The sequence below is a fragment of the Peromyscus maniculatus genome, chromosome 7, assembly GCF_049852395.1.
Source record: "Peromyscus maniculatus bairdii isolate BWxNUB_F1_BW_parent chromosome 7, HU_Pman_BW_mat_3.1, whole genome shotgun sequence".
Classification (NCBI taxonomy): domain Eukaryota; kingdom Metazoa; phylum Chordata; class Mammalia; order Rodentia; family Cricetidae; genus Peromyscus; species Peromyscus maniculatus.
In genome coordinates this window covers 36,646,028-36,670,535 of record NC_134858.1, presented here as the reverse complement: position 1 = coordinate 36,670,535, position 24,508 = coordinate 36,646,028, and the positions used below count along the sequence as shown (strand labels likewise).

Here is a 24,508-nt window from a genome sequence, read left to right as displayed (position 1 = left end):
TCAGTGAGGCTGCACCTCCTTGAGGCCCCCCAGCCTCCTCAACGCTGCCTTCATCTCTTTGTTTCGTAGTGTGTAGATGATGGGGTTGAGTAAGGGAGTAATGACTGTGTAGAAGACAGCTACCAACCCATCCAGAGGTTCCTGTGAGCCAGGCCGTAGGTAAATGAAGGTGCAGGGCACGTAGTAAACGATGACCACAGTGAGGTGGGCAGCACAGGTGGAGAAGGCATTGCGACGCCCATCTGCAGACCGGATTCTCAGGATGGCAGCCACGATGTAGCCATAAGAGGTGAGAATGAGCATAAAGCACGTGAGGGCCAGGAAGCCAATGTCTACAAAAGTGACTAACTCATTGATGGTGGTGTCTGCACAGACTAGACGGAGAATGGCAGGGATGTCACAGAAGAAGTAGTCAACTCGGTTTGGGCCACAGAAAGGCAGCCTGAATATGAAACTGGTTTGGAAAAGTGAATGGATGGTCCCTCCAATCCAGGTGCCCAAAGCTAGGTAGTTACAGACACTGCGAGTCATGATGGTGGCATAGTGTAAAGGCTTACAGATGGCCAGGAATCTGTCATAAGCCATAAGCGTGTAAAGAAAACATTCGGTGCAGCCCAGGAAGTGGAAAGAAAACAGTTGAATCACACAGCCCCCAAAGGAGATAATTCTACTATCCAAGAGAAAGCCAGCTAGCATCTTCGGTACAATCGCAGAAGAAATGGTCATATCTAAGAAGGAGAGGTGACATAGGAACCAGTACATGGGCCGGTGGAGCCGGATGTCCACCAAGACAGTGAGGATGATGAGCCCATTGCCAGAGACAGTGAGGAGGTAGATGACAAGGAACGCCAGGAAAAGGGGGAACCCGAGCTGAGGTGGGTGGTGCAGGCCCACCAGAATGAAGTGAGACACAGAAGTCTGGTTGCCGCTTTGCATGTCCTTGGCAGTCACATCTGACAAAAGACCACAGAAGGGAAGAAAGGCTTAATGCTCTCGTGAAGTCTCCAGCCATGGCACATATATTCTGCAGTATTCCCAAACAGGCACAGAAAAGATTTTTCCCTTCCCTCTTTCCATGCCTTCCTCCTCCCCTCCCTCTTTCCCCCTCTCCCTATCTCTCTTTCTCTTCCTCCCTCTTCCTCCTCTCTCTTCTGTATCACTCACTTGTTCCTTATCATTTTTCCCCTCTCACCTAACCCTTCAGGCTCACCCCCGCACCCCCCCCAATCCCCAGGAAATGAGAAACTAAAAATCTAGTTCCAAGGGCAAGCTGACTCAGCCATTGTTCAACCAGCCCTGCTACAATGTAACAATGTAAAAAGATTTTTGTGAAGAGATGCGTTCAACTGTGACTGGGATAGTTACAGGTGTTCCAGGAAGGACCACTGTGACCTTTGTGTAAACTCCACTTCTGCCCTGATTACCCCCCCCCCTTGAGGTTTCAGGAAGAATGTACATGGGGACGTGACTGTACCCACTCTGTGATCAGACCATAATCTTGTGAAACGAAATTGTATGGGAATTGTAACCTTATGGCTTTTGTGGGTTTTTCCTTTAAAAACCTCCATGTGGCTGCAGTAAGATGCGACTCTCAGGACAAGGGTTTGCCCGTCTGAATAGAAGCTTCAATAAAAACCTCGTGTTGTTGCATCAACTGGACTGGAATCTGGGTTCTTGGGGCGCCCACTCGAGACCCTAACCCTTTGGGGTCCAACAACCCCCTCTGATGGAGATTGTATTTGCTTGCAGAGAACATCTCAGTGCTAAAGCTAATGAACGGTTTTCCTTGTCCACAGTTTTGCTTTCCAAAGTTTCAGTTATAGTCACCCATGGACTGAAAATATTATTTATCTTACTTTTTCATGAGAGTAAGAACACAGAACTTGTACGGCAGTATATTATCAGTTTTTATTAACGGTTGTTGCAAATCTTATCCTTCAACTTTCTGGACTGCCACAGACATTGCTGTTCTCAGTGACAAGTTTGCACATGACATCATCAGTATCCAGCATTCTGATCTGTACAGTGTTCATGAAGGCTTGTGACTGAGGACACCAGGGCCCATGTAACTGCTTCATCATTATTTTATGTACCTAAAGGTAAACTCTGAAGAGCATTTGGATCAGAAAACTCCAAGACAAGACTGACCTTTGCTAAATAACACTCAAAGCCTCTCCTGTCATATGTAATGCTTTAGGTCTCAGCTGTCTCCTGTTCCCAACACCTGTAACATTTAATAAAGTCCATCTCCAAAGGATCTCTGTTACTATACCTCTCCCTCCCCTGCTCTTCCTGGAGCCTGCTGATGAGCTCTGCCTGGATGAGAATCTGCAGTGAGGCCAGCTGTTTCCCTCAGCTTCTTGCATGTTCCTGCTCCGTAAGGAGGCCCATTTCTGCAGCTTTATGGGCCGTGACCCTTCTTGCTTGTGAAACTGTTCTCTTTCTGCTTCCCCTCTTATAGCCTACCTGATGCTTTGGGCAGTGGGGTCCCTTGGTTTTAGCCTCTGGAGTCTTGTTTTCTGCTAAGCAGGTTCTTCCTTCCTGTTAATCAGGTTCTTCCTTCCTACAGTCTCAATGGGGTACGAGTTAAGGGGGTGCTGAGATTCACTCTGCCTTTCCCATTGGGGGCAATTAACTACCAAGTGTAAATAAGTTTCACTGGGCTTTGTTCACAGAAGACCCTTTGGAAGTTTGCTGAGTGGCCAGTAGTGTCCCTGTAGCACAGGATCCTGATGAGAGTAGGTGCTTGGTAATCCATGAGAGGCCCCTTCCTCTTCTCTGGGTTTTAGTTTTCTTACCCTGAAACTTCAGATAATTCTGAATTGCTCACATATTCCATGAAAGTCTGGGTGGAAGCTGAAAGAATATTAAAGCTACGGGTATTGAACCAATGCCACTTATTAATTACTTTAAATGAGCCATTCAAATTTAACTTGGAGTCAATCACTAGGGTATTGTACTAGAGTATATCACACCATCAGGGGCAGAGTGGTGTCTGGTTATCAGGATGAAAACAGATGGACTGTGAGGGCCTTTGGATAAGTGACTCAAAGCACATACCATGCTACTCTTGAAGAAATGGAATTATGGCAAGTAAGGTTGTCTCCAAATGTTAATGTCATACAATTGAATGAATTAAATCCTATTTAAGTCTATGTTGACAGATGACATGAATTCATTCAGATCTAGGCATGGAGAAGCCTGTAGTTTTGAACTAGAGAAGGCAAACTACAGATAGCTAAAACATATTTTGTCTAGTGTTTAACATAGTTTAATTATTAAAGAAATTGTTACTCCACTTTTCAGGAACATATTTGTGAATTAACACATTGCATTGGGCCTGTTTTTGAATAAATTATTCTGTAATTAAGGAATTACACCAAGTACTTTAGTTTGTGATTATCAGCTTATTTCCCTATTACATGAATATTATTTTCTTTACTTCCTGATTATGGAAAGTGATAAAATAAAATTTATCATTGCTAGTAGATCATTGCACATAGAAAGTAAGGTGGGAAGGACTTAGGACTCCAGCTACATCATCTTTCCATTACATCTAATATTCCAGATGAAAGTACACATTTAAAAAGAATAATATGAGGAAATGGAACATTTGATTGTACAGGAGGCTTTGGCTTCAAATTCTGGTGTGGATCTCTGGTCTTCAGAAGTTAGGACAGATGTTTATCTATTTGGGAAACTAAACGATTGTTAGTTTGTTAACTCTAGACCTCCAGTAATTTGATTTTCTACACAGGTGAGTATGTGGAAGGAAGGAGGGGAGACTCAAGGAGACCCTACCATATTTTCTTACACTTTGAAATAGAAAAAGAAAAAAGAAAAGAAAAACAGGGCAGGAGAAAATTTGTCTTAAGAAGATAAGTAGAAAGGAAGGAGAACACGGAGGAAGGGGAAGGACATCCGGGACTTGGACGGTAGATAAGAGTCTCCTAGCCGGGTGGTGGTGGCGTACGCCTTTAGTCCCAGCGCTTGGGAGGCAGAGGCAGGCTGATCTCTGTGAGTATGAGGCCAGCCTGGTCTCCAAAGTGAGTTCCAGGAAAGGCACAAAGCTACACAGAGAAACCCTGTCTCGAAAAAACAAACAAACAAACAAACAAACAAACAAACAAACAAACAAACAAAAGAGTCTCCTAGCTGGAAGTAGGGCCATCTAGGTAACAGGGAGGAGGATTGCAGGCTGGTTGGATTGTTCAGTGTGTAAAGATGTTTCTGCCCAGGTCTGATGATCTGCGTTTGATTTCCCAGAATCCGTTTACAGGTGACTGCAGAGAACCAAATTCACCAAGTTGTACCAAGGCATGCACATGCCTCATCCTGCCATGGTACATACAAACAAACTAATAATTACTATAAATATTAAATATTAAAGGAAGAATAAGTGTGATTTTCTGAGAGAAACAAAAAACTTTATGGCGAACAATCACCGATTTTGAAGGGGGGTTATTTATTCATATTGTTAGGCTTTATGTATTTTAAATTCTCTGTAAGTAAGACTACTTCCTGTTATGAATTTAGATATACAGACACTGGGGTCTAGAAACTCCATTTCAGGAATACATTGTTAGTAGAAGCATAAGTGTATAAGTTTACTCAATTAAGTATTTGTGCTTGACACATGGTTTATAATGGCAAAACAGTGGAAAACCAAGTCAAGATGATTGAGTAAGTAAAAGTACTTTTTTTGTGAAATACAAAATTTGTTAATTTGCTTGAGTACTTACAACAGATACCATGTGGTCCAGAAATGATAAATTAATATCTGGTCCTTCAAATAAAACATCTGCTTGCCCCTGTGATTAAACAATCAGCTCTCTGTTGACCACATCTCCTGCAACTTTACCTTTTCTCTATCTCTCTCTTTTTTTGTTTGTTTGCAGGCAAATGGATGGAACTAGAAAATATTATCCTGAGTGAGGTAACCCAGACTTAGAAGGTATCACTCATAAGTGGATACTAGATATAAAACAAAGGAAAACCAGACTGCAACCCACAAAGGGACTAGCTAGTAAGGAAGACCCTAGGAAGGACACATGGATTGCCCAGTGATGGAGAAATGGATGAAATCTACATGAGCAAACTGGGGATTGGGGGGTAATAGAGGGCAAGGGTCGGGAGATGAGAGTTTAGGGGAGCAGGAGGTTTGAGCTGGAACAGGAACAGAGTAGGAGAGCAAGGAAAGAGATACCATGATAAATGATGACACCATGGGAATAGGGAGAAACAGAGTGTTAGGGAGGTTCCCAAGCATCCACAAAGATGACTCCACCATAGACTACTGGTAATAGTCGAGAGGGTGCCTGAGCTAGCATACTCTGGTAATGGGATGGCTGAATAACCTAACTGTCATCATATAACCCTCATCCAGTGACTGATGGAAGCAGATGCAGAGGTCCACGGCCGGGTTCCAGGTGGAGCTCCAGGAGTCCAATCAATGAGAGAGAGGAGGGATTCTATGAGCAAGGGATATCAAGACCATGACTGGAAAAAGTACAGAGACAACAAGCCAAACTAGTGAAAATGCATGAACTGTGGACCAATAGCTGAGGAGCCCCCATGGTACTGGACTAGGCCCTCTGGATAAGTGAGACAGTTGTTTAGCTTGAACTGTATAGGGGGTCCCCAGGCAGTGGGATTGGGACCTGTCCCTAGTGCATGTGCCGGCTTATTGGAATCTAGTGCCTATACTGAGAAACTTTGCGCAGCCTTGGTGCAGGAAGGAGGGGCTTGGACCTGCCTCAACTGAATGTACCAGGCTCTGCTGACTCCACATGGGAGATGTTGCCTTGGAGGAGGTGGAAATGGGGGGTGAGTTATGGGGGAAGGCTGGGAGGTGGGAGGAGGGAGGACAGGGGAATCTGTGGTTGATATGTAAAATGGATAGAAAATCTCTTAATAAAAAACTTTATTTAAAAAAATAAAATACTCGCCGGGCCAGCCTGGGCTACCAAGTGAGCTCCAGGAAAGGCGCAAAGCTACACAGAGAAACCCTGTCTCAAAAAACCAAAAAAATTAAAAAAAATAAAAAAAATAAATAAAATAAAATAAAATACTCAACCCTAAAAAATTGAATAAGTAAAAGTATTACACCACCATGAAATATTAAATAGCAGTAGAGAAAACTGAACTATAACTACATTTTTAAAAATACTGTCTTCCTGTGATAACTTTAGTTGGTGGAGAAGGCAAGAGCAGAAGTGTGGTTAATCCTGTACCATTTTTCTAAAACAAAAAAGATAATTTTGGTATTATGTGAACATAGAGAAAGGGGCACAAGAACATAAAACAGATTATTAGTATAAAGTTAGGTGATGGTGGTGATTAAAAAAAAACAGTCACACCTAACTTAAAAATAAAAGTAACACTGTAGCAAGTATGACATAACTCAATATTGTAGAAGCGTATCTTTGTCTTTGTCTCTCTCACGAATGTACATGTGGTATATTTTTGCCTGTGCATGTTTTATTGTGTGTGTCTGTGTGTGTGTGCTCTATTGTGGAAGCCAGTGGTTGGTGTAGGGTGCTTCCTCTACTGTTTCCACTTTCTTTCTTGAGACAGGCTCTCTCACTGAGTTTGGAGCTCAGTTATTGCCTAGACTGGCTGGTCATTGAGTCCTGCAATCCCCCTGTATCTGCCTCTCAGCACTGAGACTGCAGGTGCATCAGTGCTGGCATCCAGACTCCGGCCTTCAAAGTTATCCAAGTGCTTTTGTTCAAGAGTGCTGTAAGCTATCTTCCCAGCCACCCTGTTAGAAATTTTGTGCTGCACCAACTAATAATGAATACAAACAGTTTGTGATACTGTTTAGCTTTGTTCTGTTGTGAATTATTAATTCACATTCTTTGCTTAGTCTTCCATTTGAAGGATGACTCTTATTGATCTGTGGACACAGCATAGTCTGGAACTCAACTCTTTGTCAAATATGGGTACTGTGAATATTACTTCTCACTCCAAAGCTTGTATCCCCTGTTTAAATATTGTTGTGTCATGAACAGTAATGATGAACAGCAAGAAAAAAAAATACCTATGGAAAAAAAAAGGATGCCATGTATAATAACACCTAACAGATTTAAATAACGAAAAGATTTTTAGCTTTATTTTTATTTGGAAAATGAGAATTTTAATAACATAATTCAACGCTGGTCTATACCCACAAAAGGACTAAAACGAAATGTTGGCTATAACTATGTAAGGAGGAAGCGGAACCTTCAAGCCCTATTAACAAACCATTAGTTAACAAACTAGGGGTATAAATTAAAGCAACCATAGACAGTTCTTAGAACTCAGAAATTCGACTCCGAGGAGTGTGTGTGTGTGTGTGTGTGTGTGTGTGTGTGTGTGTGTGTGACCAATTATGTATATACAAATCCAAATGTGTGCCAAAAGAGAAAGGTGTATCATGTGTAATTGTTTGACAAATAAAGCTTCATAACAGTATCTTTAGTTACATTAGTATCTGAAAACACATATTCTAGACAGTTGTTGCAACATGATTTTGAATAGTGAAATATGGACACAGAAAACTGCTGGAGTTGATTGAAAATCAATTGATGTGCAAGCAGGGAATTACTCTGTAATCTATGGTAACATATGTGTTTGTGCTCTGCAAGCATACTTCTCATGTGTTATATTCATCTATGTTTGTGAAGGTTCAACATAAAATATAATGTATCTATTCAATTTAAGGATCATTGACTCTGGGCTCAGTTTTGCACCACTAAGATCATTTGGTAACTTGTGGAGATGTTAAATTTCATGAGCATGGGTACCATAACCTTTCACAGTGCAGGAACATCCCACAGGAAACTCATTTTGCCTAAAATGCCAATAATGCTGATGATGACCAGGACATTAGTATAAGTAAAGATGACTAACACTATGAAAATAGAATTAGCAAAGTACTTTTGAGATCAATATAGAAGTTGCTGATGACACAGAGGGCTGTGGTGTATTCACAGAGGGGAGATTCAACATTTGAAAGGAACCCATTCTACTAAAGTTGTATAGATTTGAAGTATTACCAAAACTTCAGTTCTTCTACACACATGGAAATGTGGATCTTAAAGTGCATACCACATTGAAATGGAACAGATGACATGACTGATCAAGTTAGTCTTAGAGAAATTAAAAGCAAAAAAGATAAGAGTCCCTAACCTACATGTAGAAACCCAGTAAGGAGCTAGCACTTGAATGAGGATGGAAAAATAGCAAAACAGAACATGCAGAGGAGCAATTATACAGAATGATATATACAGCAAATTGATGCTTGGTGTGGTAGAGAAGGGCAGTCTTCTTCAAATGATTATTTTGGGTTGTCTGGAACTTCAAGTAAGAAAAGTCTTGACCCTGGTTCTCAAAGTACACACCAGAAAATCAATCACATGTGGACCGTAGCATTAGTTGCGCCAGCCTTTATGATACTTAGGCAAAGATATAACAGGCAGACCAGGGTAAACATATGAAATTAAGCACTGTACTTCAGCTATTTCACTGTGAAAGGAAGCTTTTGCAGTTTACTCTTTAATGTAACAGATGAAACACATCAAGTGATTTACAGAAAGGAAACCATAATTGGAAACTTAAATTTCTAAAAGAGCACACTAGTTAATGAACTAATGCCAAGCATAATCCAAAATTATGTAGGAAATAAAACCACCTTTATATAAAATCTAAAGTAAAATTAAAACCAAATAAGTAAATGAGAATAGTCATTTAAGGTACTAAATATTCTGTGAGAGAAAACTGATAAACATTTTTTCAAGAGTAAACTTTGGTAAAACAAAATACCAACTTTGAAACTGTACTGGAATCCTTAGATAAAATTTCCCAGAATAGTGAAAAATTACATGGGAACAACAATACTTAAATGATAACAATATTAGTATTTTTCCATTTGTAAAAAGTGCTCATATGAACCAATAAGAAAAACACTAGTACTCTAAAGAAAGGAAGGAAGGAAGTCCCTTATGAGACAATTTACAAAGAACCTAGCACAAGCAGTTTTCAGGTTTGTGAAAACAATGAATAGGTAACATATGATTATGACATACAATTGGGAAGTCATTATGATCTGTAGGCATTCTTTTGGGAATAGTAACCCTAATATCCTAAGTCATAACAACAACATTTGGACATTTTCAAGTTTTATCTGGGTATAAAGATGGTGAAAGAAACTATGATACTGAACTGGAGTGTGCAGAAAGCCATGGCCATCCAGAGTCTGAACAGTGTTCAAGAGCAAGTAAGATTTCATCGCAGGAGAGAGAAAAGGATAGCGATCTAGCTTCTCCCTTCCCAGGGATAAGGAAGGAGACTGACTTCCCCAGGAGGAGTCAAGTAAGAAATGCACTGGGAAATGTGCCTATGAACATTCCTTGGTGACTTCCTGTTTTTGTGCTCATTGAGGGAATATGGAAACTCAATTTCATCCTCTGAGTCAGGGAACAATGTCAACCAAGTTAAACACCTGCTCATTTAGTCATGTTGATTTCCAGTCTCCACATCTAGTTAGCTCTTGATAAGAAATGGACTACTTTTTTTTAAAAAAATTAATTGGTGTATTGGTTCTGTGAGTGACAGCTTACAGACTAGTACCTGTCTACAGCACATAGGAGGAAAACCATTGGGAGGAAAAATTCAGATGAATTTTCTCCTGCAATAAACCATATCCTGTAAGGCAAGTTTTAAGTAAGTTTAATAAATTTCCTCCTGCTTTCACTTTTCTTAAATTTAATTTTATATACAGCAATGTTACTTGACCATCATCTAATTTTAGTTAGGTAGTATCCCTATTAGATGATTTACAGGTAAGTAGATAGAGACAATATGTAAACAGGTAGGTGAGGAGATGGCAGAGAGACAGACAGATAGGATGGTTACAAATAGTGGCCATGTTGTTAAAACATTCAAGCACGTGGAATATTAACTTTTCTGATGGGGATTCCAGCCATGGACATAAACTGATAAAATGTTTAACCTGATAAAACATTTTTTCATCAAACCTAAAACTGAAATTCTCTTTGTGATTTCATTCTGTTAATGCAGTATAAATCTTATGCTTATATTTCCTCCCTTTAATGAACCCTGAATTAAAATTGATGATTGTAACAATCCTATCTCTACTAACTCATATTTGAAAAAAAATGAAGCTTTAATTTTCCTGAAACCACATTCCCTGAGGCTAAAACTCAATTTTATTTTATGTGAAGTCTCTTAGTAGCAGATCCCAATTTCTGTTAAGTGGTGGGCATCTTTTACCATCTTTGTCCACAGAATAATTAACTATCATTATTTTAAGATCAATGAATAGATATTAACAACCACAGACATATTTTTATTAAGTAAAAATAATTATACTTCATTCCAGCTGTTTGAGATCTCAATTTTTCTTGACATCAATTTCTTTTAACTGCCTTGGCATCATTTTCCTGTGTCAGGTGGTAAGTTTTGAAGAAGCATCATAGACTTCACAAAAATGTTTCTCATGAGAGCATTATCTGTGTTTAAGGAAAACAGGAGGTGAATTAGGATACGATGTGATCTTAAGAAAGTTGAAGTCACAAAATATTCAGAAAACTAGAAGGGTGAATTGCAGGAACTGTTCTCTTTCCAATAGATCTTACCTGGCACAGCACATAAGTTGATGTCCTTAGATCCTCATAGATGATCATCAACTGGATGAGGACAGGCTGTAAGTCATGTATGAGGTTTAATATTCTCTAGGACATGAGAAATGGTGTAGGGACTCTCACTGAGGAGGCTGAATGATTTTATTGCTAACTCTGAGAGTCCGTAGAAAAGCCCTGTGATAATCAGGGAGTGATGTGGGCACCAATAGCAGTGGCGAGGATGAAGGCTTTCTGAAAAACTACTTTTAAAATTGAGAATTGTCTTTAAACACAAAGATAGTATACCTATTCTTTCTGTTAGTGCAAAAAAGGCAAATCTGTAATGTTTCTGCAGGGTATACTGATTGGCTATTAGTAATTAAGCAGTTATCACATGCCAAAGTGCTATACTAAGTTCTACACATCTATCATCTTATGTATTGAATGTGACTTCTCAGGGATGTGATATTAGTAATGCCAGGTGACAGGTGAGGGTAACAGAGCACGGTTTAAGGTTGTTGTGAACTTAAGAAAGACTCATTACAGCAACTAAATTCTTGTCTCTGTAAGTTTCTACACCAACTTTGGAGAGAAAATAAAGAGAGGTAGAATTCCCAGAAAGCTGCCAAGCAGTATATATTTCCTGCACAACCATCTCTCCCTTCAGTATGCTTGAGTATCATGAGTGTGATGGGGTACCACTGCACTGACTGTACTGTATCATTCAACACTTTGTCACAGTAATGGGGAAGTGGTTGTTCTTATAGCTTTGAAAATGTAACTACCATGTTATAAAAATCCAGGTGGCTATGACTTTATATCACTCAGGTTTGCCTGAAGAATCCTAGAGCAAAGACATCTGCCACTAATCACAAAGAACATAGAACCTCACCCTGGAAACTGCAAGGAATGAAGTTCTATTAGCAATCTCAATAGTGGTGTAAGAAGTTCCAGTGTTGGAGATGAGATTTATTCCCCAAATAATTCCTTTATTAAACTTTCATGATACCTTGAGTAGATACACAACTGATCTGACTCATAAGAAATGGCATGGCTACCACATTTGCATTTCATTCACCAAATTTTTGTAACTTATATCAATGGCTGTGGTTGGGTTAGATAAGTGTCTACACAAAGCCTTAGCTGTTAAAGACCTGACAAGGTAATGGGAACTTTTATGGGGTGGCTTCTAGCTAAGAGGGCTTCTCATCATAGAGAAAACACCCTTAGAAGATGATTTTTTGGATCTTTGCCCCCTTCCCTATGTTCTTTCTTTTATATTATGGTCATGAGATAAATAGTATTGCCATGTTACTACTATGATGCTGTGCCTTGATGAGACCAGCCAATCAAATACAATAACCTTTCTTCCTAAACTGTTTCAGGTATTTGTTACAGTAACAGAAAACTAAAATGCATACCAATACAAAGGTAATAAAACATTATTCTCTTTTTCTCTTTCTCTTTTTGGTATGTGCATGTTTCTGTGTCTCCTTCTACATGCTTGTGCTTGAGAGAAAAGACATACTGAAATCATTTCATCATCTTTACCAATGAAGCTTTGAGATGCACAAAACTGAGTAAACTTTAGAATTATCTGTCATGGCTAATACAGTGGCCGTATAGAGAAGTCATTCACAGTTACGTGCAAATTGAAATAAACAAAGATGAGAAGACATGTCAAACATGAGCATAGTGACCACGTTCTTCCTCTCAGGCCTTCCCCACCCACCAGTCCTGGACACTGCGCTCTTTGCACTCTTCCTGGTGATTTACATTCTCACTGAGCTGGGCAACCTCCTTATCCTGACGGTGATCAGGGTGGATTCCCACCTCCACACACCCATGTACTACTTTCTCACCAACCTCTCCTTTATTGACATGTGGTTCTCCACAGTCACAGTGCCTAAAATGCTGATGACCTTGGTGTCCCCAGGGGGCGGGGCTATCTCCTTCTACAGCTGTGTGGCACAGCTCTACTCCTTCCACTTCCTGGGTAGCACCGAGTGTTTCCTCTACACAGTCATGTCCTATGATCGCTACCTGGCCATCAGTTACCCCCTCAGGTACAGCAGCATGATGAGTGGGAGAGTGTGTGCCCTCCTGGCTGCTGGCACCTGGCTCACTGGTTCTCTGCACTCTGCTGTCCAGACATCATTGATTTTCCATTTGCCCTACTGTGGACCCAATCAGATTCAGCATTACTTCTGTGATGGGCCACCCATCCTCAAGCTAGCCTGTGCAGATACTTCAGCCATTGAGATGGTCATCTTTGTGAACATCGGGGTGGTGGCTTCGGGCTGCTTTTTTCTGATTTCTCTCTCCTATGTGTCCATTGTCTGCTCCATCCTGAGGATCCGCACCTCAGAGGGCCGACACAGAGCTTTCCAGACCTGTGCCTCGCACTGCATCGTGGTCCTCTGTTTCTTTGTGCCTTGTGTTTTCATCTATCTGAGGCCAGGCTCCAGGGATGCTGTAGATGGGTTGGTGACAGTTTTCTACACTGTTTTGACACCCTTACTCAACCCTGTTGTGTACACCCTGAGGAACAAGGAGGTGAAGAAAGCGTTGATGAAGCTCAAAGACAAAATAGCATTTTCTTAAAGACAGTGATACTGTGAAGGAGGCATTTAATTTTTTAAACATCAATAATATAACTTAGTTTTAAATCATTGCTTAAAATCCCCTTCTCAGGATTACACAGTTTATGTTTTTAATGGTCTTAGAAGTTACATTTATATCCATCATACATGGCAAATGTGCTCATATTCTTATCTACGATCTCCCTCCCAAAGATTTATTCATTTTTATCTTAAAAATGTAGCATTGTGCCAGGCAGTAGTCATGCATACCTTTAATCACAGCACTCCAGAGACAGGTGGATGTCTGAGTTGAGGCCAGCATGGTCTACAGAGCAAGTTCAAAGACAGCTAGGGCTACATAGAGAAACCCTGTCTGGAAACAAACGAACAAACAATAAATAACATTGTGATGTGGTCAAGATTCAGTGTGAAGGCTGAATTGTTTTTCTTTAGCCTGAGCTCATATGTTGCTTTTGCAAGGCTTATTTGTCATACAAATGAGTTTAAGAGTAAGCAATCATGGTGCGCTGTTCAGAAGCAGCAGCAATTCTCAGAGGTCATGTTATCCTGAGACTGTCATTCTTCAAGTTTGTATTTTAATTCTTTTACTAGTTCTCTTTGTATTTTAGTAAGGCTAGTGTATTAAAAACAAGCTACATATATATAATATACAACATAATATATAATACAACATATAATACATATAAACATAACACAATATATAATATATCATAATATATAATATACAGTGTGTATGTGTGATTATTATATATTTATACAAATTTGTATTTCTAGAGATGTTAATGTTCTGATAAGCAGAAATAGGAAGCTACTCAAATATGTAATAATTGACTGAAATAATACTTTTGTGTAAACACATAATGTTATGTTTTAAAGCAATGGTTTAATGATCTAGAAATATTTATAAAATATATTATGAAACTGTTATTTTGACTATGTTTATTAAGAATCGATATAATAAACCCCAAGTATTTATGTGGGAGAAGTGGTCATTGGTTAAGAGCACTTGCTGTTTTTGGAGAGAACCTAGGTAGGTTTCCAGCACACATGGTAGCTTACAATAGTCTATAACTTCAGTTTCAGGAGCTCTGTTACTCAATTCTAACCTCCACCAGCATCAAGATATATATGGTACACATACACATATGAAGACAAAACAGTTATATAACACACCAAAATAAAAAATGAAATTTAAAATATTTTAAAAAATCAAAAGTCTATTAAATATGTAGATTAACAACTTCCAAATAGGGGTAGTTTTGCCTCACTAGGATGATTTGGCATTGAGTGGAGATCTTGTTGATTGTTATGGGTAATGGCACCCTGTGGCTGTATGTCAAGAATCCAGATAAACACTATAATTCATTGTATATCCCCAGAACAATATTTATATTGCCTAAAATGAAATAGTTTATATATACATATATATAATAAGTGAAAAGAAATGGAGGATTGATCGTGCTTATATACTGGGGTATTAAACTCCCACATACTCATTGATTTAGACCAGTGGCTTCCACATGTGTATTTAAAAGATCTCAGGTTGTCATGGTAACCTTAAAGGAAAGAAGAAATGAGATAATTCACAGCTTCTAACAACTTGAAAAGGAACTCATTAAAGATTGTTAACAATTCAGAGTAGTGCTTGTATGAGGTCTAGAAACTGTAGGAGAAAGGAGGATAAAGATACAGGTTACATGTTCACCTGACAACGATAACCTGCTTTGCATCAGGGAAAGATGGGCATCTTTAATAAGTTATTTTGAGGTGATTATGTAAAAAAGAATGCACTTTGACTACATCTCAAAATGTAGACATAAAATTCACCCAGTTTAGCTTGGTTGCTTATGTTGGTAATCCCTATGATATTTGTCTAGATAGTATTATTTTGAAGCAAACAATCAAAAGAGGCTAATCAGACAAATTATGTTTCAGACCAAATTTATTAAACCACATAATGCAAATTTTCTATTTCATTTTCATCAATCAGAATTTAATAAAACTAAAATAAACAAGAATATATTTGAATATATCTGATCAAAAACCATTGCAATCAGTGAAATAGTTATAGTTGCAATTTTTAATTATGGAGAAAAATCACTCATTTTTAGTATGATAAAGATCTAAAAGAGAGAATACCTTAGAACCTCAAACTTCATTAAATTTTATTTAATTTAAAATTTATTAAAAATTTTATATATACAATATATTTTCATCATATTCTTTCTCCTTCTCCAAATCTTTTCTACCTCCTTTACCCACCCAACTCTATGTTCTCTCTCTTAAAACAACAATAATAAAAAGAAAAAGGAAACACAGATCTAAACAAACATAAAGCCTCAACAAGACAAAAAAAAAAAAAAGAACGTATCAAAAGAAAAAAGAAAACAAAGAGCACAGGAGAAACCCATGCAGTCTATTTTGTTTTGGCAAACTGCTTCTGGATGTGGGGCCTGCTCTGTGGTGTTGCTGATATACCCAGTGACACTTGATTAGAGAAAACTGCTATTCATTTTTACCAGAGCTATCAATTGAAAATAGCTTCTTGGTTAGGGATGGGACTTTGTGTCCACTTCTCCATCTCTGGAAGGTCTTTCTTGTGCATGCATTTCCTAAGTGTATCAGCTCTGTTGTGTCTGGAAGATGCTAGAACATTAAACTTTTATATAACTAAAAGTTAGTAAGTTTCAAGTGTCAGGAAAGCATATCCATGTTGGAATCAATTGGTAGAATTCACTGGAACCTTCAAAACTACACAAATGTTAAGAATGTGCGATGCTTGGGTTGATAACAATAGATGGTGTAAGAAACAGTGGCATGTGGCTTCAGACAGCTGTCAAGTGATGCTCACTTAGACTTTGGGAAATTTTAAGTGGAGAAGAGGCACTGGAAAGGTCCAGCAAGACATGAGATATTCTGAGGAGAGACATGCATGTTTACAAAACTCCTTTCCTTCACGTCTTGCTGATGTATTTTTGCTCATCAAGGGAACATGGAAACCCCAGGGCAGCCCCATCCCTTGAGACCTGAAACCAAGCACATTTAGTCATGCTGTCTTCTAGTCTCTGAATTAATTAGCTTGAATTCTAATTAGAAAAGAACTTCTTTTTCTCATCTCACAGTATTTTTTTATATGATACCATGAAAATTAGTGCTTCTCCATAACATGTAGAAGGTGAAACAGTTTTGGAAAAGCTCAGGTATGTTTTGCTACTAAAATGCACCATACTTCATAGATGTTCTTGAGTGAATTTAACTTGTTTTTTGTTCAGTTCCTTCTTCCTTTTAGTGTGCATATTCACATTCATCAATGACATTTGTAAATTCTTAGACTTTGTCCTCAGTTTAGCTGCCTGGTCTCTCTCACTAGATAGAGAGATACATGGGCAGGTAGATGGTCAGTAGATAGACACAATAACTGCAGGACTTCAACTAATACTGATGTTGTTACAGTATTAACATGTAACTTAAACACTGACCTTGATTGAGATTCCTGCTGGGGTGTCAGGCTGCCTTGCACTTCTCTTCATGGATATTTTCTTTTCTATCATTCTGAATGTAGTTTCTCTGTGATTGGGTCCAGTTGCTGCAGTAGACATTTCAGAGCTCTATTTCCCCCAATTGAGGGGGTCCTCATGGTTATCGTGGTGACTTCAATAATCTAGTTTCTACTATTTTTTCTCATATTTGTAAAAAGACAACTTTCCTGTAGCCAAAGCCACACTCCTTGTAGAGAAGATATATTTTATATGGAATCTTCTAGGAGCAGATCCTTTCTTCTTTCTTAGTGAAAAATGGTTTCACAAGTCAATTCACAACACAGTAAAGTTAAAACAACTAAAAAATAGTTGTTAGTTCTAGACAATATTTTGTATCAAGTAAAAATAATCATTTCAGTCTTAGCCACACACAATATTACCATGATTGAGTGGCATGGGGCCTCTCTGTTTACACTGGTTTCAATTTTATGTCATAGGTGTTGAATAAGCAACACAGACTCGACAGGATCATTTCCTTCCCTTAGAGCACTGTTTTTATTTGAGGATTATGAGGAAAGAAGATGTGGATAAAATGTGGTGTCTAACAAAGCCAGCATCAGAGAGGAATCAGAATCGTAGCATAACTTATGCATAACAGAAAGCTCTTCCTTACTCAGCATTTTGTGGTTGAGAGAATTTGATCTTCTTCATGACACATAAATAGAGAGGAATCAGGGATTTAATATGTATGAAGCCTTTTCTTTTCTGGACATAGGGGATGTTGTAGGTAATCCTACTGTGTAATGGGGCACCTGATATTCTTACATGACTTGGAGACTCTAGAGAGACTCTGAGAAGCAGGCAGTAATGGAGCATCACAAAACCGGCAGGAACAAAGCCTTTAAGAGTGTAATGCCAAGCTGGGAGGTCTATGGGATTCCACCAGAACTGACATATTGCCTTTCTAAGATCCAGAAGAGGCAACTTTGCAGTACTTCAGCAAGGCTCAGTCCTGCATGCTCCACTGTCATTCACTGAGCAGAGACTGAATGCCAATCTTTGCTTGCATCTTTTCAGTCAGGGAGACAGAATCAGTATTGTTAAATAACACATTTCACATCAAATGATTGAAATATACCATTGGTTTCAATGATACTTACTAATGTCAGCAATTTTGGTTCTTGAAGTTTCTGTGGGAATCCAAAGGAGAAAACTGATTCTGGTAGGTAGAAATCTAGACTCCAAGATTACTACAAATAACTAAACTCTCCATGAATAATCACAATTTCCCAAATATATACCTGGCTATGAACATGGCTGGAGATTACTTACTTTACTGATTATCTTGTACCACATTTTGCTTTAGGGAAAGTGACTCTCCAGGTAACAGAAAAAGGACTTGCCATGTTATGTCATGACCAGATGCATAGAATTGTATAGGTCCTAGAGTGACTTCTAGAAGCCTAGAGTGGCGGAATGTGCTAAAAACCATTATACAAATCAGAAGTTCAGATCTAAAACTGTACAAAACTATATTCTATCAACAGCTGTACTAGTGTAGAATAAAATTCTGACCCTCACGTGAGATTATATAACTGGTTTGCACCTTGAGATTTAAGATCTGTGAGTAATACCACAGCAGGCCTGACCCACAAAATGCTGAGAATAACACATTTGTATGTTTTATGTAGCTGTGGGAATTCATGATGCCCCAAATAAAACCAAAACTAAGATCATTTCTTGTTTTTCTTATATGTATTTGTGTATGCTAATACTTGTATTCCTAGGCCTGTGTGTGGGAGAGATGCTTAATCATTTCACCAATATCACTAAATAAGACCTAAATAACATAAAGTTATTTATTATTAAGTAACATAAAGTGTTATATTATGAAACACAGATAATTATTCATTAATGTCTGAGTGATCCTTACATCTTTATAGGGAGAATGATTCTGGGTGAAAGAAATGTCAAACATGAGCCTAGTGACCACGTTCTTCCTATCAGGTATTCCCCACCCACCAGTCCTGGACACCACGCTCTTTGCACTCTTCCTGGTGATTTACATTCTCACTGTGCTGGGCAACTTCCTTATCCTGATGGTGATCAGGGTAGATTCCCACCTCCACACACCCATGTACTACTTTCTCACCAACCTCTCCTTTATTGACATGTGGTTCTCCACAGTCACAGTGCCTAAAATGCTGATGACCTTGGTGTCCCCAGGGGGCGGGGCTATCTCCTTCTACAGCTGTGTGGCACAGCTCTACTCCTTCCACTTCCTGGGTAGCACCGAGTGTTTCCTCTACACAGTCATGTCCTATGATCGCTACCTGGCCATCAGTTACCCCCTCAGGTACAGCAGCATGATGAGTGGGAGAGTGTGTGCCCTCCTGGCTGCTGGCACCTGGCTCACTGGTTCCCTGCACTCCGCTGTCCAGACGTCGCTGACTTTCCGTTTGCCCTACTGTGGACCCAACCAGATCCAGCATTATTTCTGTGATGCTCCTCCCATCCTCAAGCTAGCTTGTGCAGACACCTCAGCCAATGAGATGGTCATCTTTGTAAACATTGGTGTGGTGGCCTCAGGCTGCTTTCTACTGATTGCTCTGTCCTATGTGTCCATTGTCTGTTCCATCCTGAGGATCCGCACCTCAGAGGGCAGACACAGAGCTTTCCAGACCTGTGCCTCGCACTGCATCGTGGTCCTCTGTTTCTTTGTGCCTTGTGTTTTCATCTACCTGAGGCCAGGCTCCAGGGATGCTGTGGATGGAGTTGTGGCTGTTTTCTATACTGTGCTGACACCCTTACTCAACCCTGTTGTGTACACCCTGAGGAACAAGGAGGTGAAGAAAGCACTTGTTAAACTCAAAGACAGAGGAGCATTTTCTCAGAGCCAGTAAACACTGATAAGAAGATAACTTCATTTTTCCAACATCAGCAATATAATTTAATTATAATTCATCATTGAATGCACCTCCTCAGGAATATTCAATTCTCATGTCTTCTAAGGATTTTCAAATTGCAATTAGATCTCTGACATGTGACAAACGTGCTCATAGTTTGATATTTTTCCCTTTGCAAAAGATTTGTTTTATTTTCAAAAGATAACACTCACAAAGCAATATGATATTATCTTGGTTGCTTTATGAAGCTGAAATTCTCTTTTAGCTGATATGATAGAATGTTCACTTTGGATTCATTTCTCTTATGCATGTACCCAGAAGTCCATAGTCATGGCATTCCTGCAATTAGCAGAGGTCATGCTTGTCTCTAGTTTAACTCTTCAAATGCAGACTTTTACTTTTTCAGTGGTTCTGTGCTTTTCTTTGTGCATCATATCCAAAACAAGGTTCATAATATGTAATACATAGTTTTCTAAGAATAATTCCTCATCTAAATGTATGTGTGTATGAATAAATGTATGTAATATTTTTATAAAAATTTAATCTCTAGCAATGATTCATTTCTAGTGGGCAATATTCAACTATTCAAATGCATAAGAGTTGAATGAAATATATTCTTTTATATTCACATAATGGAGTGTTATAAAACAATGGTCATGATGTTCTATAACCATTTATAATATGCATTATAGAGTTACCAGTTTTGAATATATTTGTAATGATTCAACACCTGAAAAATCAAAATATACTAAATACACACATATGTTGAGTCATAACAAACATAGTAAAAAAATAACATCTTAGTTATCTAGCCTCCATACAACATGGCAGGTAATTTTTCCATCACTAGGAGAGGCACTTTCTCATTGGTAAGACAAAGTGTGGTGCAATACAAGATAACCAGTGAAGTTATTTGATCTCCAGTTATATTCACAGCACAGTACATATTTGGGGAAATGTGATTATCCTCAAAGAATTACAACAGACTGGGAGATTCAATATTTTAAAGATGCTAATTCTCAGACTAAATTGCACACACTTAGGATGTGGCAGGAGGTTGGGGAAGACTGGGATGTCTCTTTTGGATATGACAGGATGGGTGCACTCATGAACTCATATAGCTTTGGTTACCCTCACAAGAAGTACACAAGATCCACCTACTCAACACTTCAGCATGGAAGAAGGAGCGGAAATACCCAGAAACTGAAGTGCTATTGATAATTGGTGCCTTGTAGAGGAAGGGGAGTCAGTTTTCTCCAGGGGAGTTGTTTCTCATAAGTTGACAATGCTGTAGTAGCTGGGGATGGGATAGTGCTAATTAGATTCAGTGTGTCATTAACAAGAATGAAAATAAGAAGTTATGAAGTTGGAAGAGGGATGCATGTGTTGGATACCTAGGAGGTCTTAGACATTTTAGAGAAAAGGGGTGAACATGATCCAAATACCTTGCATTCACTTGTGAAAGTCTCAAAGAATAGATTAAATATTATATTTAAGAAGCTTAACTAAAAATGTTAACATTAATTGATCATGTCACTGGGCTATCCTTGTTTTTGTGAACCCCCCATTTCATCCATGTAAAAAGTGTAGATGATAATGCCACTGCCGTTCTTTTACGATGAAGATTAGTCTATTTCTTAATCACCACAACCTTTGAATGTTTTACTTTACAGGGCAAAGGGGGTTTTGTTAATTTGAGTAAGTTTCTTAAATTAAGAGATTGTCCTGGATTAATCATAAAGGTCCTCATGTAGTAATCATAATGGTCCAATGTTGTCAGAAGGCATAAGAGAAAATTTCAAAGTCACAAGCAAGAGTTATATAACAAGAAGGCAGAGGCTGGAAAGATAAGCTCAGAACAATTAAAGGGTCTAAAATGGAGGACTATAGATCAATGTTAGAATCTAGAAAAAGCAAGTAAAGAAATGGTCTTCTAGAGTCTCCAGAAGAAATTAATTTTGTCTACCAACTGATGCCCAGTTTGTTTAGTTTCTTTTCCTCAGAACTTTAAAGACAGTGAACTTGTGCTGCCTTAAGAAAAGAAATCGAGGTGTCTGTGTCTGTGTAGAACAGCTTGAGGATTGACAGTACATCACAGAAGTAATGTTGGATCTGGCTGAGTCCACAGTTGGTCCAATGAAAAATCAGAGTGGACAACAGAGTCCAGGGACCAATGGAGCCAAATGCTAGCAGCCAGGGGGCACATGCTCTCACACTCATCATACTGTTATACCTGAGTGGGTAATGATGAGCAAGGCATGATCATAGGACATGATGTGTAGAGGAAACTCACTTAATCATCTATTATAGATGACTGGAACTTTTGTTTTTTTTTGCATTTTGCAGCATCTTTTTTTTTCTTCTCCCTACTGAGTTTGGATTGGCATGCTTTCTGGATACCTTCTGTTACAAACTCAAAATTTTGGAAATACAGAAAACTATAGCCACCCTGGTACAGAGTTGTCATTAATTACAAAGATGAGCCAATGATGCTTTTATTTAGAAAGTAGAAAAGCAAAAATATAAGTACAAGTTTTCAACATGTTTCTCTTAAAAATTAGGAAAATAGATCCCCATATTCTGAGGCCTAGCTCAGGTTACACAGATCATGAACAGGCATAGACAAGTGAGTTTCTCAAAACCTCCATATATTGGGACACAAAACAAATCTCAACAAATACAGGTAAATGAAATAACTCCATGTATCTTCTCTGCTCCCAATACAATAAAGGTTAGAATCAATGATTATCAATAGTAGAGAATCAAAAGAATCTCTACTCATTACACAAATCCCTGGAGACTGACTACCACATTACTGAATCATAAGTGGGCAAAATAAGATATCAAGAAACATCATGGAATTAAGTGAAAATCAAAACACAACACAACAATACTCCTGGGACACTTTAAAAGCTGTCCTAGGAGGGAAATGTATAGCTCTAAGTGCCTACATTAAAAAGATCTAAAAATACGTGAGAGAAGTTGGGGGAGAGGAAAGAATATGTAGAGTCAGAGAAAAAGGAGAGAAAGAAACAAAATAGAAATAATTTTAAAAAGGGAAAAAAATCAGAGAGCATGAATAAATGACTTAATGATACAACTCAAGAATTTGGAAAAAAAACACACAAACAAACCAAACCTAAACGGAGCAGATAGGAAGACATAACAGAAATAAGAGCAGAACTCAGTGAAAACTAACAAAGAAAACAACACAAAGACTCAACAGATCTAAGAGCTGGTGCAACAAAAGGTAAACATTGACAGAGCTTGGCCCAGTTAACCATAAGAAAGATACAATCTAAATTAACAGAGTCAGCAATGAACAGGGAAACACTATGATAGACACCAAAGAAATTTTAAATATTAGGAGACCTTGACAAACCTACACTTCATGAAGTTAAAAACAGCAATAAAATGCATTGTACTGAGAAATGCCCAGGCTCGGATGGACTCTTAGCAACATTCTGCCAGACTTCAAAGAGATCTATGACCAATACTTCTTAAATTATTAAAAGGACAAGAATCAGAAGAGTTCCCTCTGTAAAACCAGTGTTACTGTTATACCCATACCATGTAAAACACATTAAAAACAAAAAGAAAAAACTATAGTTCAATATTCCTATTGAACATAGATTAAAAAATTCTCATAAAAATACTTTCAAATAGAATTCCAGCTACATAAAAAAAAGATCATCCAACATAATCAATTTTTTTATCCTAGATGTTCAGGGATAGTCAACATACATAAATCATCATATAGATCATATAAATAGACTTAAAGTAAAAACTTACATGATCTTACTTAAAGTAAAAATGTACATGATCTTTTCAATAGATACAGAAAATCCAGCCATGTCTTTATGATTAAATTCAGACAAAACTCAACATGTCTTTATGATATTCCTAAATAGAGAGGGGACATACCTCAACACAATAAATGACATGCATGATGAACTCACATCCAACATTAAGAAGGATGACACTAATAGACTTACTAATGTGGAATGGGGAAAGTACATAAGACCTCAACCCTACATAAAGAAATACATGCCAATAAGGAATGCTATGTCCCCCCAGGAAAGAGCACACCAATTGATTATCCAATACCAAATGGTTAGATCTGAAAACACACACACACACACACACACACACACACACACACACACATCATTATATGGACTGAGAAGAATATATACATATATATTTCTTTGTATATATGTAAATATATATTATACATGGAACAACAAAGAAAGAGAAGTCGTAGATTTAAAGAGAGAAGTAGGTATACATGGGAGGAGCTGGAGGAAAGAAAGGTAAGGGTTATAATATAATGTAATAATAATTGTATTATAATCTCAAAAATTATATATATATATATATATATATATATATATATATATATATACTTATATGTATATATAAGTCCACATACAGTACCCTAAAAGACATAGGTGTAGGAAAGAACTTTCTGAGTAGAATTCCATTTACTCAGGAATTAAGACCAGTAATTGACAAGCTAGTGTCCTTTGGATATGGCCGGCAAGCTGCTACCGTGGATCTCGATAACATGGTTGCTTAAACAAGATCTTTACAATGACAACAGCTCTTGGCATGCCAGTGTGGATCGGGGACGATCATAAAGACCCCCTCCTCCAAGATGAAGAGTTACAGGAAATCGATGTTTACCGTGAGGGGAAGATTTTGTTTTTTTCAGGGATGAGCTCCCTGATAAGTTATCCAGTCACAATTGTTCAGTCTTAAACATGTACATATGAGCAATGGTAAAAAGATATACATGTGTGTGTGCCCACATATATGTAAAAATTAAAAAAGAAAAGTAAAATCATAAAACATGTATTGTTATATGTAATAATAATGAAAAAGAGGTCATTAAT

At 38.2% G+C, this 24,508-nt stretch overlaps 3 protein-coding genes across 3 annotated transcripts; 2 read left to right on the top strand and 1 right to left on the bottom strand.

Annotated features, from left to right (window-relative positions):
• LOC102921897 (olfactory receptor 10G6) lies at positions 1 to 957 on the bottom strand. Its single transcript, XM_006992591.3, has one exon. The coding sequence runs from the start codon at positions 934 to 936 to the stop codon at positions 1 to 3; it is 936 nt and encodes a 311-aa protein (XP_006992653.3). The 5' UTR covers positions 937 to 957.
• An 11,263-nt stretch (positions 958 to 12,220) lies between these two features.
• Positions 12,221 to 13,229, top strand: LOC143274118 (olfactory receptor 10G9-like). Its single transcript, XM_076575579.1, has one exon. It carries the CDS (start codon positions 12,303 to 12,305, stop codon positions 13,227 to 13,229), a length of 927 nt encoding a protein of 308 aa, XP_076431694.1. The 5' UTR covers positions 12,221 to 12,302.
• A 5,445-nt stretch (positions 13,230 to 18,674) lies between these two features.
• Positions 18,675 to 19,610, top strand: LOC143274117 (olfactory receptor 10G9). Its single transcript, XM_076575578.1, has one exon. It carries the CDS (start codon positions 18,675 to 18,677, stop codon positions 19,608 to 19,610), a length of 936 nt encoding a protein of 311 aa, XP_076431693.1.
• Positions 19,611 to 24,508: the final 4,898 nt, after the last annotated feature.

Excerpts from the sequence above, each read along its gene's own strand:
- LOC102921897 (XM_006992591.3), bottom strand. The coding sequence starts at position 936 with ATGCAAAGCGGCAACCAGACTTCTGTGTCTCACTTCATTCTGGTGGGC.
- LOC143274118 (XM_076575579.1), top strand. The coding sequence starts at position 12,303 with ATGTCAAACATGAGCATAGTGACCACGTTCTTCCTCTCAGGCCTTCCC.
- LOC143274117 (XM_076575578.1), top strand. The coding sequence starts at position 18,675 with ATGTCAAACATGAGCCTAGTGACCACGTTCTTCCTATCAGGTATTCCC.